The sequence below is a fragment of the Pelmatolapia mariae genome, linkage group LG17 (genome assembly GCF_036321145.2).
Source record: "Pelmatolapia mariae isolate MD_Pm_ZW linkage group LG17, Pm_UMD_F_2, whole genome shotgun sequence".
In the NCBI taxonomy this organism is placed as follows: Eukaryota; Metazoa; Chordata; class Actinopteri; order Cichliformes; family Cichlidae; genus Pelmatolapia; species Pelmatolapia mariae.
Genome location: NC_086242.1, coordinates 4,372,870 through 4,391,421, shown reverse-complemented (window position 1 = coordinate 4,391,421; position 18,552 = coordinate 4,372,870). Strand labels below are relative to the sequence as shown.

Here is an 18,552-nt window from a genome sequence, read left to right as displayed (position 1 = left end):
AACATTACATAGCAGCAACGCTAAAATATGCCAGGGGTTCATTTGGTGAAAGCAGTCACAGGCAGTGCTGTGGGTACAGATAAGGTGCTGTCCCCAGCAGCTGCTGCACAAACTAGAGATCTAGTTAAAGTACTAGGAGATGATGGAGTGCATTGTTGCGGAGGCCAGGGTGGAAACAGCTGGATTCTCTGTGTCATGTGGCATCTCATCTGCTGTGGTGATTTTCTCTGTCTCAAGTGTTGTGAAGGTAAACTTGCACCACTTCATCACACCACTGCTTTGGCTGCAGAGTTATTCAATACCTACAAAGCCTACCAAAAACTAAACTGGCTTGTGCATTCTGTCACAGTCTGGCTGAGGCAGACTGTATGTACTGAGAAGAGTGGACCCAAAATGGAGACACAAAAGGAATGTGGAACAAAACTTGGATTAATAAAAAGCGAGCCGTTTAATGAGGCTGGTAAAAAAGGTACAAAAAAAGGGTAAGGCAAACTGAAGTAAAACTAACATTAACCTAAACTGGGAGAACTAAACAAACAACTAGTGATGTGTCCTGTGCAGTGTTGGGCAAGTTACTTTGAAAAAGTAATTCAATTATAGTTACTAGTTACTTCTTCAAATAAGTAACTGAGTTAGTAACTGAGTTACAATATTGTAAAAGTAATTAATTACTTGGAAAAGTAACTATTGCGTTACTTTAAAAAAAACAAAAAACGTTTAACCCTCTGGGGTCCAGGGTATAATTGGCCATTTTTTTACTACTCTTGATTTTCCCTCCACATTTTACCTTTAAAAACTATTTGCTTTGCCTTGTTTGGTATCATTCTTTTTAGCACAACCTCACATGCCTGAATTTACAGTTATGTTCTCATTTTGACAAACTGTATAACCAGAATTGATCTAAAATCAGACAAAAAACATAAAATCAGAGTAGAAAAGTTGTATTTTTATTGTAACAACCATAAACATGTTTAATGACTCATATTTCATAACTTTAAATGCAAATATTAATGGTCAATTTTAAAATCCTATGCACAAGTTTTGCAAACAACAAAGTTATTTGCATCCATTTACCTTTTACCTTGATTTTTTAAATAACCATTTCAAACTATTTACAGAACAATCAGCTGTTCTTCAATAAGATGGCAAACAAATTATTTGTGCCACTCCAAAAAAATATTTTGTGTCCACTACAAAGTTGAACATCACAGCCTGATACCTGCAGGTCTGACAGCAGCAGGTGTATCACTCCTGTTTCTACCTGGAGACAGCAGTCGCCTCATTGTTCTGACACACAACACAAAACTATCCACAACACTACACACTAACTACACAAGACAACACATTAACTACACACTCCAAACATGCTAAACGTCACAAATCTCACATCTCAAAACTCTCTCTCTCTTTTTCTGTTCTCTCTCTCTCTCTCTCTCTCTCTCGCCATCACTCCTAAAACTTCCCGTTTTGTTTTGGTTTTTTTGCTCATAAGCAGAGAGTGCTTGCTAGCGCTAACGTGGCGAAACTATTGAGGAAAAACGCCGCGTATATATTGTTTATCATGACTCTGGTTTTACGTGGCCTATCAACACAGTTTATAAACTGGTATATATCACCTTGTTGCTTTGTCTTTAAGTGGTCATGTGATTGACTTACCACGACTACTTTATTCTTCCTCAGTCAAACAGCAGCACTCATGCGATTGTTTTGCCCCCTTAGCTCCAGGTGTGTTGTGCTAGACAGTGACCGTGATTGCCGTCCGCGGGAGCGCGCAGCTGCTTAAAGCTGTAGCGTCCAGATTACTTACAGCTACTTCCGTGCAGCTGATATAAGATGCGGTAAGCTGAACACAGCTTCAACCGTCTGTTTGTTGAAAAATAGTAACGGACCGCGTTTCCTTGTTAGTAACTGTAACGCCGTTGTAACGATAGGAATAGTAATTAGTTAGATTACTCGTTACTGAAAAAAGTAACGCCGTTAGTAACGCTGTTGCTTGTAACGCCGTTATTCCCATCACTGGTCCTGTGTGTCGAAACTTCGAAGCGTGTGTCGGGTAATCTCGGGGGAGTTTTTGTGAAGCGCGTATCGAGGCTCGCTTTGATTACGTATGCAGTGACGTTCGAGGTCTCGCGGACAGTCCGTACCATGTGACTGATTCAGGAACTAGCTCGCCGGTTCGCGCCAGATTCAAAATAAAATGGGCAGCAAAACACAGCTGATTTCCCCCATCACATTGTGTTGTGGAATTGCTACTTGAGCATTTCTTCTTCAATGGAACCAGCAAGGAAGAGATTTGTTTTTGATCTCATCTCTCCTAATAAAGTATGCACACAGTAATAAATATCACGAATGATAAGTACCATAATATAAATAAACAACACTACAGATCCTATAATCTGATTTCTGTCTTTTAGTTTATTAAAAAGTGAAGCGCCACACACTAGTTTGTGTCATTATCCAGATGTACATAAGCATGATTACACAGTTACACAATCATACCAAAACTCTGTCGTGATAGTTTCCACTTTCTCTTTTGTATCAGACATACTGAGACAATATTCGGGATAATTAACCATGAAAACAATTTATTTATTCAGTTTAGAGGTTTACACATCACATCATTATAATCAAAGAGCCTGTTTCACTTGAATCGTCCACTGGATGGCGCAGTAGAGCAAATTAATCATCACAATGCTTCGAACCACGAGTCGACCAGTTGGATGGAAAGCTTCAGTTCATCACGAGGCTTCATCTCACCATCACTACAAACAACATGAAAAACCTGTAATATGAAACCTAGAAACATGGCGTGGAGAACATGACGTGAACATAGACGACCTGACAAAGAATGTACAGAAACACAGAGACTAAATACACACAAGGGTGATTAGGGGAAGTGGAAACTCATGGGGAAACAGCTGACACTAGTCTGACATAATGAGACAAAGGAAGCAAAGCTGACTACACTGACATAGGACACAGACCTTCAAAATAAAACAGGAAACATAATGAAACGCAGACCTGACAACATGAACTTAACAAAAGACATGCAGACATGAAACACATGAAGAGCAAGGGAGACTTAACACAGGGGTAGGAAGACACAAGGGGAATCTAATAACAAAGAACTGTAATGACAACCTAGGCAGAAAAAATAAAGGACTTAAACATAAAAATAAACTAAAACTCAAAACGCTGGGTTAGAAGATCCAGGATCGTGACACATTCAGCATGCGGAAGAAGGCTACTCCAATCCAATTGTCCTCTCCATTTCCTGATTCCCTGCTCCAACAATCAGAAATACCTGGATAGCTATTTTGTTGTGTGAATCAGTTTCCCGTCCCCTCCAATATCAACATAATGCAGCACATTCTCATTCAACCACTGAGAGGTTTGGTGCCCGAAGCTCCTGAACTGCAACTGATGTAAGTCCAGTCTGCTTATTATCTTGGTCCCCACCATGACTCAGAAGAGCCATGTTTGCTGTTTGTCTATACGAACACTTGCACACAGTTTTTGAAGGAACTCGGCTAGTAGGGTGTTCCAAACATCTTGGAGAAGTAACCGCAGATCTTCTGTGGATGCAGCCTTCCTCACATCCTTCTGTCTCTTCATGTAATCCCAGACACACTCGATGATGTTGAGATCAGGGCTCTGTGGGGGCCATACCATCACTTCCAGTACTTCTTGTTCTTCTTCACACTGAAGCTTGTTTTCAAAAGCCTGGATCTCTGATGGGATAGGAATGCATCATATTATGGAATTGAGAGATGTGGAAAGGCACCATCAGTGCTGAAATATTTTTGGCAGATTTTAAAATGACATATCCCATTTGGATGATGGCTTTTTTGGGGGTTGCATACTTCAGCAAGACAAAGCTAAACTACATACTGTATCTATTACAACACCAGGGCTCTGTGGTACAGGACTCCAGGTGCTTAAATGGCCTGTCTGCTGTCCAGACCTTTCACCAACTGGAAATGTGCCAAAGCATGTTACAAAAATAAACATATGACAAAGAAGGCCAAGGGCGGTTGAGCAGTAGGAGTCCAATATCAGATAAGAATGAAACAACATTCGTCAGTTGCCAAAAGAAGAGGGGATGCTGCACAGTGGTAAACATGCCCATATCCCAACTTTTCTCAGATGTGTTTTTAAATTGAAAATTAGCTAATAATAATAATAAAATAACACTCCCACAAAGCGATATGGGGTAATAATATGTGAGAACTGATCTTAGGCCTAATTCTTTTAAATGTGCAGTGCTGATGCAGTGAAACAGTCACCCCTTCCCGCTACTCAGCTATTACAAACACACTTTATATCCATCCAGTGTCCAGATGCACTACACATTATTTTGCTGCGAATTTACAATAACCATCCAAATGATGTTTGCAGATAGTTTAACAAACAACTGTTAACCCTAAAAAACCCATAATTTCACAGCTTTATTGACAAGTTTCCATTCTGTCTCACAAAGGTGACACGTCATTGTGATTTGATGTGATTTGCCGTACTCACTGAGAAGGACATGCAGAGAGAAAACCATTGTTAAAGGCTATCAATAGGACAGGAAGACTTTGATCACATCTTTGAGACACCCAACCGTACAAAAAGGCCGAGTTTCTCCGGAGGAGGAAAGTATTTCACTTTGAAAGCAGCAGACCAACAGAAACAGCAGGTTTGTATTACAATAAGTTTTGGCCCGTTTCATGCTGCTGTTTGTTGTCTGTTCAAAAGGATGGCTACTCAGGAGGCTTATGAAGTTCTCAGAGGAGGATGTGCGGGTCTGTGAATGTCTGTGTGTGTGTGTTTGTGTGTTCAGTGAACTTCTGAACCTTTCGATGCTGTTCATACAATCACTCGACAAAAGCCACCACCGCTGTCACACTTGTATTTGTGTGAACGAGTGGCTGTGTGTGAAAGTTGAAGGGGTTGGATGACTTTTTATTGACATGAAAACAAACTCACATGAGTGGCTGAGTTACTGATTACAGGTGATGTTCACTTGTAATTTGCTAAAGATAAGACTCCCGTTTTCAGCACAAAGTCCTGCGCAAAGGGACAATCAGCCTTCCACCGCCATTCCTCAGAGGACAACTGCTGGTTGTCAGGTAAATGCACATTTTTCTTTGAGACCAAATAGTTGCGTTGATCTTTTTGGGACAAACTCTGGAAACAAATCAATGCACTGACTATGTAGTTTTGCAGCTAGACACCTTTTAGGATGCTGCCACCTGAGACAGTATCTAGACAACTGAGGGTTTGATTTTCCTGCTCTTAATCTTGTTGTGGATTTTCAGGTCTTGTGCTATTCCATTTTCTTCTGTCCTGGATTTCTCTGAAGCACGACATCATCATGAGCGTAGAATCCAAGAAAACACGTGAGGCATGCTGCTCCAAGCTTAAGGTCAGAAACCCTCACTGCTTTAATGACTGGAAATTTAAATGTAAACGTGAATGAGCCAAAAGCCAAACCTGTGAAAGTGCATGTTACTGTAAAGCTGCTTTTATCATCTTTGTGGTATTCTTTGCAAAGCAGAGTTAGAAAGCAGTCATTAAATCAAGCTTTGAGGAGTTTTTTTGTTTTGTTTTTTTCTTTTTGGGGGGGGGGGGGGGGGAGTGGCTGTGAGATGTTTTAATTAAATGCCATTTACTGATGTTTACTGGCCCATTTTATCAACAACGTGACAGTTTAATTGTCCATTACAGGCTTATATGATTTATGTTGCATTGCACATAACAGACTGCAATTTAGAAAACACAGGGCACTAACAGCTCTAAAGTAAGCTGATAATGCCCGTTTATATGAATATTGATTTTGGTCTGTTTCTTTGCTTGTTTGCATTGTGTTGTTTTCAACAAAAAGTCACCAGCACCCCTTGGGAAAGACTGAAATGTCCCTGAACTGTTTGTGGTCATTCACAGTTTGCTCTGTGACCTTCAACTCGAGTCCCTTTTCAATCATTAACGATCTTACCGTCAAACATAAAGCTGGATGCAAGGCTTGCATTCCTAAAATAAAAATAATAAATCCCAGGGTCTCCACTAAATGTTACCTCATATACAGTTTATGTACAAAGTACCATTTAACCTTTTAAATCGATGACCCCCATTAAAGCCAAGTGTGTCATATTTGATTCACGGCTTTTTGTGAGAAGTCTTCAAAAAAAAAAAAAAAGACAACAAAAAACCAAAATAAATGCACAATGCATTTTTAAGGAACAAATTGCAAAAAAAACCCAAAAAAAAACAATGCCTGATGTAGTAAATATGATACAAATATTAATATTTCTTACATTTTGTCAGAAGGCTCAATAAACACTCCATTTTCAATTTTCTATCAATTATTTTATGGTCCAAAGGTTTAAAGGGTTCAGAACGTGTTCAGCGATTAGCTTTTTGTCAAGCTGGATACATTATATTATGCTAAGCACTTTTTTTTAATGTAGAACACAGTGCACATCTATAGCAAAATGTTTGTTGTCTGTTTAACAATTTACAATTTATGGGTTTTCTTTTTTTAGGGTTTTTTTTGTATTGCAGCCAAAAAATAGTTTTTTTGGCCAAAAAATAGTTTTTTTGGCTGCAATACAAAGAGAATTGTTTCTAACATTACCTAAACTGGTTGCAAAGCTTGCATAGATGTTCTTATATTTGTAAAGAATATGCTTGTTCATTACAAGAAAAAATATTTCTTAGAAAGAGGACTAACCAATCTAACTGAAAGGGATTGTTAGAGTTAATTTTATCACCAATGGTCTTGGCATTACCACTTGATTCGTACTTTGGGTAGGTAGCTAGCGATTGTTAGAAACAATAAACAGAGTTTGTCTAGTACTTAATGTTTCCCCTGATGGGATCAACAGTGGGATCATCTATTACTCCCAGCGGTGTGTGCTACAACTTTGACAAGATCAGTTTAGGGAAGATGATTGATAACTGATGAATTAGTGTAGTGGTTTTTAAAATCTGTTGTAACCACTCTTATTCTGGTATCAGCAGTGTTGGGTAAGTTACTTTTAAAAAGTAATTAATTACTAATTACTTAATCAATATTGTATTTAAAATACTTATCTAATTACCGTGTCTGAAAAGTAACTTAATTACTCAATAAGTAATTTAACTAAATACTTTTTAAAATCCCTATAAACCTTGAGTGGACAAACAATAGAAATTAAACTCTTTAAATAATAAATAATTTTTTTAAAGACGGAGACTCTACAGTACGCAGCGGTAGCATGTCTTCCACAATGTAGCCTGCAATCATTTTTTAAGCTCACCTTCAGACGCTTTCTGTGCTGCTGAAGTAAAATCATGTTTTGCCTGCTTAGCAGGAGTTGCCGCGGTGTTATCCATGGATGATGAACAAGGATCACTCAGAAGTGTTCGTCTATGCTCTTGTGTCAGGCGCTTCAGTAGATTACTCGTGCTATTAACAGCAGCCGATAGTTTTTTCTCCCCAGCACATAGCTTACATATTACTGTAATATTCTTGTCTGCTTGTTTCAGAAAAGTGAAGAGACGGGAATATGTCCATTTCATAAAACAGCCACAGGCTTCAGCCGAGTCCGACATCTTCCGCTTTAGAATGCGACTATGCAGCAAACTGGCGCGAAATGACGTGCAGCTGCACTACAGCGATGTTAAAGCGGCGGAGTTTACTTCTACGTTTAGAAGATAAATTATTGAAATTAAATAATGATATTCAGCGAGTTTAATTATTTACAATTTAACGCAAGTACATTGTAAGTAACTGTAATTAAAATACCTAAAAATGAACAGTAATCAGTTACTCTACTTTTTCAGTGGAAAAGTAATTTAATTACAGTAATGCATTACTTAGTAACGCGTTACACCCAACACTGGGTATCAGTACTCTAATCCCATCAAATGTCACTTAATGTAAATCATTGGTAAAAGCATTTGTGAAGTGCTGTGGGTATGTTTAGTGAGTGAGTTGATTCTATTATGGGAGACACTGTCATTCACCTCCCTGTAGGTCACATCAGAAGAAGGGATTACAATTCAATCATCCAGGTCACAACAATCATATTGACTGTTTAAAGAAGTTCTGAGAAACCATTTGGCAGCTCTTTCCAGTAATCCAGTCCAAATAAGTCTAGAAAAGATCAATCTAACTGGTTATGTGTGTTTTCCAGCTCTTCCTGGCCTCCCTGGCATTTGTATATTTTGCCAAAGCCTTTGCTGGAGCTTACATGAAGAGCTCCATCACACAGATTGAAAGACGGTTTGATATCCCAAGCTCCCTGATTGGTGTTATAGATGGCAGCTTCGAAATGGGTATGCACTTTTTTTTTTACTGAAAGCAGCATGTTAGCATTATGGTTTATATCAACTACAGGAATTTATCTAATTTATTGACTACAAAGCACAAATTTCAGGTTATGTTATATTTAAAGCAAGATAAGCAGACTGCTGAACTCTCATGCCTGGCAAAGACTGTAGCTGTTCATTGATTCATTCCTTATTTTTAATTCTTCTCTACAGGCAACCTGCTCATCATCGCCTTTGTGAGCTACTTTGGTGCCAAGCTCCATCGTCCCAGACTGATTGGAATTGGTTGTCTGATCATGGCTGTGGGATCCTTCCTTGTAGCCCTGCCTCACTTCTTCCAGGGACTGTCAGTACAAAGTTTCCTTCTTCTTCATGAATATAACAATGAACCAATCAAATAATCAGATTACTAAGAGTTATGTTGAGCTCCCAGAGAATAAAGACTGGAAATGTTTGATAAGATTCATAAATGCCCAAAAGCTGTAATAGCATAAAATGGCTAAAAGTGCATGTGTGTTCTATAGCATCCAAGAAATGAAGCAGTATGTGTACTTACATGTTTGACAATTTTCAGATAATACTTTGAATATTTTCCAGGTATAAATATGAGACCAGTATGTCTCACAAAGCTGTTGTCAACAGCACTGAGAGCATCCTGCCCTGTCTGTCCAACCACAGCATGACTGATGCAGATGACACACTTGATGCAGAGACCAAATTAGGTATTTAGCAGCCACATTCCCTGCTATGGATCAGAAGTAAGATCACTCAAGTCTGAAATAGACTGTTTTGGGGTGATTTTAGTCATTTTCTGTTTTAGATTTTATACACTATTCCGTTCATGATATGCACAATGTAAAGTCAAGTTTCTCCCCCCGCCCCCCAGAGTGTGAAAAGGCTGCTGGTTCACCCATGTGGATCTATGTATTCTTGGGAAACATACTGCGAGGAATTGGAGAGACTCCCGTCATGCCACTGGGAATTTCCTATCTGGATGACTTCTCCAGAGAAGAGAACACCCCTTTTTATTTGGGTTAGTCATCATTTACGGTTTTACTGTCTTTCACTGTTTTCATGCATTTTAATACAATTCACTTGTATTTATTATTTTGTCCATTTTTCATAACTGCTCTATCATGAACTTTGACATATTACCCTCTGTTTTTTGACATTTCTTTGACCTTGTACTCAATTATCCTTGGTGTTTCCTCACTGCCTAAAATCCTAAACAGTTCAGAAGGCCGCTGTACTCCTTCATCATGGCCAAATCTCAAACTGCTCAATACTTATCTTCTCTTTTCCGCTCCGTTTGCCAGCCTGCATCCATACAGTAGGAATCTTGGGACCTATGTTTGGCTACATGCTTGGGTCCTTCCTTTCCAAGATTTATGTGGACACTGGATTTGTGGATTTAGGTATGGTATTACAAAAAGTAATTTTTAGTGTTTTGTAACAGTAATGTTTACCTGCAATGTTAGTAATATCCTGATTGAAGTGTTTAATTAGGCAGAGAAGACTTCTGGTTGACTTGAGCAACACTGAAACTCATTCGTGTCTCAATTTAGCAAAATGTTTTCTTCCATTTGGACTTTTTAATGCAACATGACATTACAAAAGTCAAGCCAATTCTTTACTGAGAAATTATGGGTCTACCAGAGGCAAGAGGATTTCCCAACACTTCATCCTGTTGACATAGTTGACATAAGCTCTTTCTTCACTACTTGGATTAGAGCTATTGACATTCCCTGAGCCAGAGAACTGCCTCCATACTTCTACTAATGACTAAGCTGTTATGATGAAAGGGCTTAGAAGTCACTCATAAAAGTCCTACAGACAAAATGTCTGTAATAACCTGCAGTCTTTGCCTTTCCCCTTCTTCCAGACACCATCACCATCACCTATAAGGACTCCCGCTGGGTGGGAGCCTGGTGGCTGGGCTTCATAGTGACTGGCACAGTGGTTCTACTGTCTAGTATCCCTTTTTTTTTCCTTCCAAAGTCTTTACCCAAGCAAGGGCAAGAGCAAGAGCAAATTCAAAGCAAAAGCACAGAGCTTGCAACAAAGACAGAGCAGGAACAATTCCTGCCAGAGGAAACCCAGGAGAAACCCGTCAAATTTCAAGAAATGGCTAAAGGTAATTCACTGCTGGTAGAGCATTTAGCCTAACAGATCTTAAAGAAAGTCTTGTGAAAATGCATAATTTTTTAGATATAACTGCTAGATTCAAATTCCCATTTAGTTTAATTTGAGATTATTATTAAATTGTGATCTTAAAAAATCCATCATGAAAAGTATTACACATGATAAATAGTACATTCTCATCGGGAAAACGAGGTTTAGTAACGAGGTAATTTATGTCAATACAATCAGGCATGCCTTACAAACCCTATCCTGCTAATAGATAGTTTATACAATTTTGACACAGCAATAATAGTTTTATTTTACTTTATATTTACTTAGTTTTATGTGTCTATAAAAGTATTTTTCCTCTTCTCTTTCATGTGCTTTGCATTTCACCAGATTTCATTCCATCTCTGAAACGACTCTTCAGAAACAAAATCTTCTCGCTGATTATCCTTACCTCCCTCGTGGCTGTCAACGGCTTTATTGGCCTGATCACCTTCAAGCCAAAGTACATAGAGCAAGTCTACGGCCAGTCAGCCACCAAAGCCATTTTCCTCATAGGTACGGAGCAAAAACTGGCTTTCGGCACTATGTAGCCCAAGGCAACTGAAACAATGATGTTATTGAAGGGAAGTGTGATTGCGAGTGATAAGAACTACATCGCCCACTGTGGGCGTTCCTTTTGTGTGTGTGTGTGTGTGTGTGTGTGTGTGTGTGTGTGTGTGTGTGTGTGTGTGTGTGTGTGTGTGTGTGTGTGTGTGTGTGTGCTAGTGAGAATGTTTGTCAAGTAGCATTTAATTACCGGGTGGCTAACCGGCAGGGTTATTGTTAGAATATGAATTGTTCTATCACCAAACATTATAAAAACAGTTGGCTGCTGAACAAAACCATTTAACGCAAACAACTTTTGTGTGTACTCAGTACTCTGCGCATGAATGGACTTAAATAGACCTACAAAGTCTGCTTATGGTACATTGCTGCAATTGCAAGAGCTACTTGCTGGATTGTGAAAACATTATGGAGTTACCTTTTTGTTAAAATAAAATTGGTTCAGAAAATATACGGAAAACTGGAATTTATGCATTTCCTAAGTCCACTTATTTTACTATTCAAGTGCTCCTGTTTATGTGTTACAAGCTGATTTGCAGAACAAATGTTACTATGACAAAGCTAAAATTTTGACACACTGAAAATGTTCATGTTTATAACATTTCCATCCTTCCTTGTAGGTATATTTAACCTGCCAGCGGTAGCTCTGGGTTTCATCACTGGAGGTTTTGTGCTGAAGCGTTTCAAGTTGGGTATTATCGGAGCAGCCACGGTGGCAATTAGTGCTTCTTTGGGGTCGTTTTGCCTGCTTGCCATTCAGATTTTCGTCCAGTGTGACAATGCAGAGGTGGCCGGTCTCACCATGTCATATCAGAGGTGAGTGTAATGGACACACAAGCCTATAGATCTATTTGTTAGGCTTGGTTACACTAAATGTTTGGAACTTAAATAGTTTATTTTAGTCTTATAAATTAAAAATATGCTCATAAATGTCTCCACTGACAGTGTTAATGTGTCTTTACTTGTCTGTCTGTACCAGAGCCCCTCAAGTGTCCTACAACCCACAGACTTTGCTGTCACAGTGCAATGGACATTGCTTCTGCTCAGTGAAGCACTGGGACCCGGTCTGTGCATACAACGGCATGACTTATGCCTCACCCTGCCTGGCCGGCTGCCAGACCTCCAGCGGAATGGGCAAAGAAATGGTGATGATGGTCTAGACAAACAGAGAGTTTAGAACAGACAAAGATTTACTGTGAATAAAAAAACAGCTCAAACTTACCGACAGACCACAATTAAGGCTGATTTTTAACCTTTTCTTCTTGGTTTTTAGGGTTTTCATAACTGCACCTGCATTAATGAGGCAGGACCAGCCGCAAACGCATCTGCAGTGCTGGGCCAGTGTCCCAGGAAGGATGATTGTGACATAAAATTTAAAATCTACATGGCATTGTCTGTAATTGGGTCGTTCATTTCTGCCTGTGGAGGAACGCCAGGATACATTGTTCTGCTCAGGTGAGAGACACAATTTGACTAAAGAACATCTGCTTCTAAGTTTGTGGTTAAGCAGATGTTCAAGCCTTTAGGGGTAACAAAAATCCACAGTTTTTTGTGGAGTTATAGTTTGGCAAACATGTATATACAATATGTACCCAGTGTTGGGAAGCTTACTTTTAAAATGTATTCCACTACAGATTACAGAATACATGCCCCAAAATATATTTGTAACGTATTCCGTTATGTTACTCAATGAGAGTAACGTATTCTGAATAAGTATGCAGAGTATTTTCAGATGAGAAAAAAAAAGAGCCGTCAGGTGCTAAAAAATAAACCTTAGACTCAAATGTTAGAACAGGCTTTTCCCCGCAGCACGCCGTGTAATAAATAGTCACAAAGAAAACAGCAGCAGTTACAACTTATGTCTAAAAATGTATCGTTTCATGCATCGGTTAAAACACTCGACTCCAGGTACACAACGCCCAGCTGGGAACACTTCACGCAAGTCGAGCTGCCCGAGATTCACAGAATTTACAAAAAAATTTAAATTTTTGTGATTTATATCGTTATCGGGATGATAGATGTCTTATATCGGGATATGAGATTTTGGTCATATCGCACAGCACTACTCTGGCTAATAAGTCGGGTTCCGTGTCGGGCTCGTAGCCGAAAACTAGCTTTACTTTGTTGTCTGGGTCAACTTTGCTTGCGAGAGACAGAGAGAGGCGCTGAAAGGCTGCTCCAACGGAACTTATTGTTTCGGAAGAAAATGCGCTGCCCGGATCGAATTCTTGCATCAATGTCTTGTCTCCCTGTGACGCAGTCTTACTTGCTCGGGAACCCATGATAACAACAACAACCAGTGCCACAGACCACGTGCCTGCGCCGCACTCACTCACACAGACGCACACACACAACGCAAAATAGGCCTATAACTTTCCCCAGCCTGCGTGAACCCGCATGGCTGTTGCGCTCCTGGACTCGCGTTTACATGCAGTCACTGAGCTGCACTAGCCTGCGTGGAACTGCACGGCATAGCCCTGCGTGAAACCGTGCGACTGTACTCGCATGAACCCGCGCAATTAAGGAGCCATCGCTCTCTTTCTTTTCATAAGCCTGCACTTAACCGCACGGCTCAGGCCCACGTGAAACCGTGCGACCATGCTCGCGTGAACCCGCGCAGCTATAACGCTCTCTTTCTACTTACTTGGTGTTGCTTTTGCGTGCATTATCAGTCTCGGATCCCGTCAATCATCATCCATCGAGGGAAAAATGGACGCTCTCCCACCAGCCTGGTGACGAATTTTACGTCACAGGTCCTTTAGCACGCGCTTCTATGAGTCCCGACTGGCGTAAAACTCCGGCTTGGCGCTTTTCCCCTCGGTGAATGTTTGATTGCAGGATCCGGCTCGAGAAGCACCAATTAATGATGGGTCTGTCTAGCACAAACCCTTATTGACGCAAATCACCAGAGCTCTTTGTGTTACATGAGGTTACATGAATATGCATAAGTTCATTAACATATGACGTCTTACATAGGCATACATGTGAACAAAGAGTACAGTCTGTGTGTATGTATAGGTATGCGTGTGTGTGTGTGTGTGTGTGTGTGTGTGTGTGTGTGTGTGTGTGTGTCAAGATGTGACCCTGTGAATGACTCCCCAAAGCTGGTGCCAGAAGTCCAGCGGTCCACCTAAAGGGCTCTTATACTTAAACAGATACAGAGTAGGTGTCCTCCTATAACATAAATCAGTAAGAGAAGGTACGACCTCTCTCATGACCTTAGGATGTGTGTGTAGTCAAGACTGCCTAATCCGAGACCAAGACAAGGCCAAGACCAGAGGGTATCGAGACCAAGACAAGACCAAGACCAAGACCAAGTCGAGACGAGACCAAGACCAAGACCAAGACCGAGACAAAAAAAGTCTTTAAACTGCAGCCAAAAGCATCTTCGTTTACGGCCACAATATGGAGGGATTGGAGCATAGCTGAGCCACTGTGTGAGAGCTGAGCAGCGAAAGGAAATTAAGTGAGGGTAGAAATGACTGAAAGATTATTAGGCTGTGTTTTGAGTTTTTTTCAAAAAAGATAAATATCACATATGCAGGACACCTTAAACTATTTTTTTAATTAAGCAGCAAGGCAGAACAAAGTCGGGGCTGTATCAAGACACAGGGACTAAACCCCAATTCAACCAGACCCAGAACTGATCCAGAATTAAAATAGGACTACAACAGTTCAAAATCAGGACTACTTAGGACTTAACCAAAACAGAACCAGAATCAAAAGTTACACTAGGTACTAGATACATGTTCTGATGAGTTTTGGCAAACAACCATTTGACTAACATGTGTGTCTCACCTGCTCTTGTTCCATCTCTGTTCTGTCCTCATTCTCCTCTCCATCTCTCTCTCTGTTCCTCTCTCTCCCTCTCTGTTCCTCTCTCTCCCTCTTTGTGCTGACAATCAAGCCAAACACCAACATCATCAAATATACAGTGGAAACCAGATATTTACATACTCTTCAGATAAAAACACTTTTTTTAATTGTAACATCAAATCAGACTAAATGTTTATTTGTTTAGACTGATAAATATAAAAAACATATTTGTTAACTTTAAGAGTAATGAGAGAAACTATCTGTATTTCTTAATTGCAAATGGCACCAAATTGTATTCAAAATTGAGCCACACTTATGGAGCTCCACAATTCTTTTCCTGGTGTTTTGGTTGACATCTCTTGATTTTTCCCATGTCACAGAAACAGGCTCTGTGTGTTGGGGGTGTCTTATATGCATCCACAGGTGTGCCACCAGTTTACTCACATGGACTCTACTAACCTATCAGAAGCTTCTTAAGCTCAGAATGGAATCGTCTGGAGTTTTCTTATTAATTAACAATAAACTTAGTGTATATGTACTCCTAAATTTGATGAAAGTGGTAAAATAGACAGCTCCCTCTTTTTATTCTGACATTTAACTAATTCAAAAGATATTTCAACATTTATTTATCTAAAACAAAACAAGTTTACTCTAAATTGATGTTTAACAGTAAAAAAAAAAAAAGTTTTTATGTTTTCTCCCGAAAGTGTATGTAAACATCTGGTTTCAACTGTGAATATACTGCTGTGTATTGAAATTCCTTTTGTTTTGCATAGAAATATACTGAACAACATACAAAGCATAATATATAAAATAACATCTACCTGAGTTTTTTCTTTGAAAGAAGCTCCTTATGTCCATTGTTGTGTTCATCAGTACATAACTGAAACCGATTTAGAGAATTTGTTTAGCCGTGGAGGGTAACAACTGAAAATATGAAATGTAAGCTAAGACTCTCTAAAAAAACAGCATTGTTGTTCGGCTTTTTATTTATCCATTTGTTGATTCACTCGAAGAGCAAGTAACGCAACCAAGTGATCAGTTTGATATCAATCTTTTGTGATACACCGTCATATTTACATTACTTGTACAGTACGAATGATTTGCTTTGGTACCTGGTCAAACTTAAGCGCTCCTCTGTCTGCAGCAAACTCGCAGGCAGCAGCTTCTCCCCCCTGGCTCACATAGGTGCTGTGCTCAGTCGCCTAGTGCCTGAGCTCGGATCATACCAAAATTAGGGGGAATTTACGACGGTGCGCTCTCTGCTTCGTGTGTTGTTTTTGTTTTATACAGTTGTCATCTAACTAACAAATTACACTCCAAAAGACCAAACGCGAGACCAAGACCGAGACCAAAGTCAGTCGAGACCAAGACAAGACCAAGTTAAAGTCCGTTGAGACCAAGACGAGACCAAGACCACGTAAAAGTGGTCTCGAGACATCCAACTCTAGTGGTTATTATTATGTTTACATGCTTACATCTCCTGTTTCTGCTCAGTGACATCTCGTACTGTTCGACTCTCCTTTTTCTCCCTCCCTCACTCACAGACACATAACGGGTATGGCAGTCCATTCTCCCTGCAGCATGGACTACACTGCCCATGAGGCTACATTCTTTAGGGCTATGCCTGTAACACTCTGCCTATTGCCTTCATATTAAATTATTTTTTGAATAATAATTTTTAAAAATATTTTTTTCGCATCATTATGCAGGCTGCAAGTAGGGGTGACATGGGCCGCGAGATTGAGACACAGGCATTAGAGCCTCTTAATGCGGGTTTTGTTTGGGTTTCCACCAGCGCAGAATTACCAAAAGTAGAGAGGGCAAAGCCTAACATATGAAACAGGAAAAGGCGCTGTGTAATCTATTTATTTCAACAAAGTAACTGTATTCTGAATACCACCTTTTTAAATGGTAACTGTAACGGAATACAGTTACTCATATTTCGTGTTTTAAATATGTAACGCCGGTACACGTATTCCGTTACTCCCCAACACTATATGTACCATATACTGTTTGTGGTAGCATAACCTGGTAACATTTTCATGAAGTAATTTCATAAATATAAAATATAAACCTTATGTGCAGCTTTGCTGAAATTCATTACCACTCCATCTACTCTGCATATCCTCTGAACATATGCAGAGTAGATCATGTGTGGACTATAATCACTGAAACTGGAACCGAAGGAGATCTACTCCTTAAAAGACCTGTTGTTTTTAAATTATTATGAAAAAAGTTAGCAACTCTTTTGCTCAAAAAAGAGAACTACTATGTACACTAAATATGCCTACAATTGGTGTTAATTTTCCCAGTTGATGATTGCGTACTGTTTTTTCTCTTTAAATTATCTGATACGATATTAATTGAATTTAAAGTTCCAATCTGATAGGTCAAAAAATTCAAAAACCCAAAGCAAAAATCTTCATTTGATTGTGACTCACACGGTCCTTAGGACGCTCATTGACAGCAGGTCTAAACAAGGACACACTTTCCAGCACATCTTCTCTAAGAACCAAATCACACTATTACCATCTTATTGTGTGTTTTAATGCTAACATGTGTATCTGATATAGTATAATTTGGTCAATAATTCAGGTCTATACAACCAGACTTGAAGTCACTGGCTTTGGGTATGCAGACACTGATCGTAAGAACTCTGGGTGAGTACTAAAACTAAAACCCAACCCACACACCGAGCCTTTAGGGGTAAAGTTGTTTTTTAATCACATGTGATTTGTTTTACAGGTGGCATCCCTCCACCTATATATTTTGGAGCAATGATTGACCGAACCTGTTTGAAGTGGGGTACAAAGCATTGTGGTGGCCGTGGAGCATGCAGACTCTATAATGCTAATGCGTTTAGGTACAGTTAAAGCTATCGTCATCATTGTGCTTGAATATGTCACTTGTAATGTACCACAGTTTAATTACCTGAATGCAGTGGTTTCTAACCAGTGAAATGATCATCTTTATATATTTTATAGAATTTTGTGTACCTAAACTTGTACACAGACAGTTTGACTTGTACAAATATATGTTTTGTGCAAACAAAAACGTTTAACATACAAATTAGAGCAAGCAATCAGACAGATGAATTTTCAGTAATTTCTTACGATGTACTTTACTTTCAGAGTTACATACCTAGGAATGATTACTGGACTCTACTTCTTGACCAACACACTATGGGGCTACCTCTACTACAACATTGTCAAGAAACAGAAGAAAATAGCACTGAAGAATCAGTCCAAAGAAAATGGACAGGAGAGTAATGCAGTGGCCAATGGACATGCCAATATCAACATTGCAGACAAAGAAGACATGGGCATGGAGTGCACTATTTAATGTGTTTTAAGAAGGCCACACTATTGTTAAATACAAGTGAATGCCTGCATATTGTGCTGCATCCATACTGGACCAAATATTGGTAATTCTACAGCATCAGTACTTTTCGGAATTAAGCAGTAAACCTCGTTCTTTCAGGTAACAAAGCTCTAAAATGCAACAAAGCTTAATAAAACTAAAATGACACATTTTATACAGTACATGAACATGCAGTCAAGAAAACAGAGCAGGGACACATGCTTTTCTTAATATCTGTCAGCAACACACCTGAGCAGAAACACACAGTTCATGTATGCTGAGACAAAGTAAGAAGAAAACGTGTCAGATTTTCGAAACAAGCTTGTCTCCGTTCCTCTGTTT

At 39.4% G+C, this 18,552-nt stretch overlaps 1 protein-coding gene across 1 annotated transcript; it reads left to right on the top strand.

The window, feature by feature from the left end:
* Positions 1 to 5,343: 5,343 nt before the first annotated feature.
* On the top strand, positions 5,344 to 18,192 carry LOC134646931 (solute carrier organic anion transporter family member 1C1-like). The gene is made up of 14 exons (XM_063500984.1): positions 5,344 to 5,410; positions 8,163 to 8,304; positions 8,512 to 8,644; positions 8,896 to 9,020; positions 9,185 to 9,331; positions 9,615 to 9,713; positions 10,181 to 10,432; positions 10,819 to 10,983; positions 11,652 to 11,847; positions 12,011 to 12,176; positions 12,305 to 12,486; positions 17,446 to 17,510; positions 17,596 to 17,713; positions 17,982 to 18,192. Exons 1-14 carry the CDS (start codon positions 5,360 to 5,362, stop codon positions 18,190 to 18,192), a joined length of 2,052 nt encoding a protein of 683 aa, XP_063357054.1. The 5' UTR covers positions 5,344 to 5,359.
* The last annotated feature ends 360 nt before the right edge of the window (positions 18,193 to 18,552 follow it).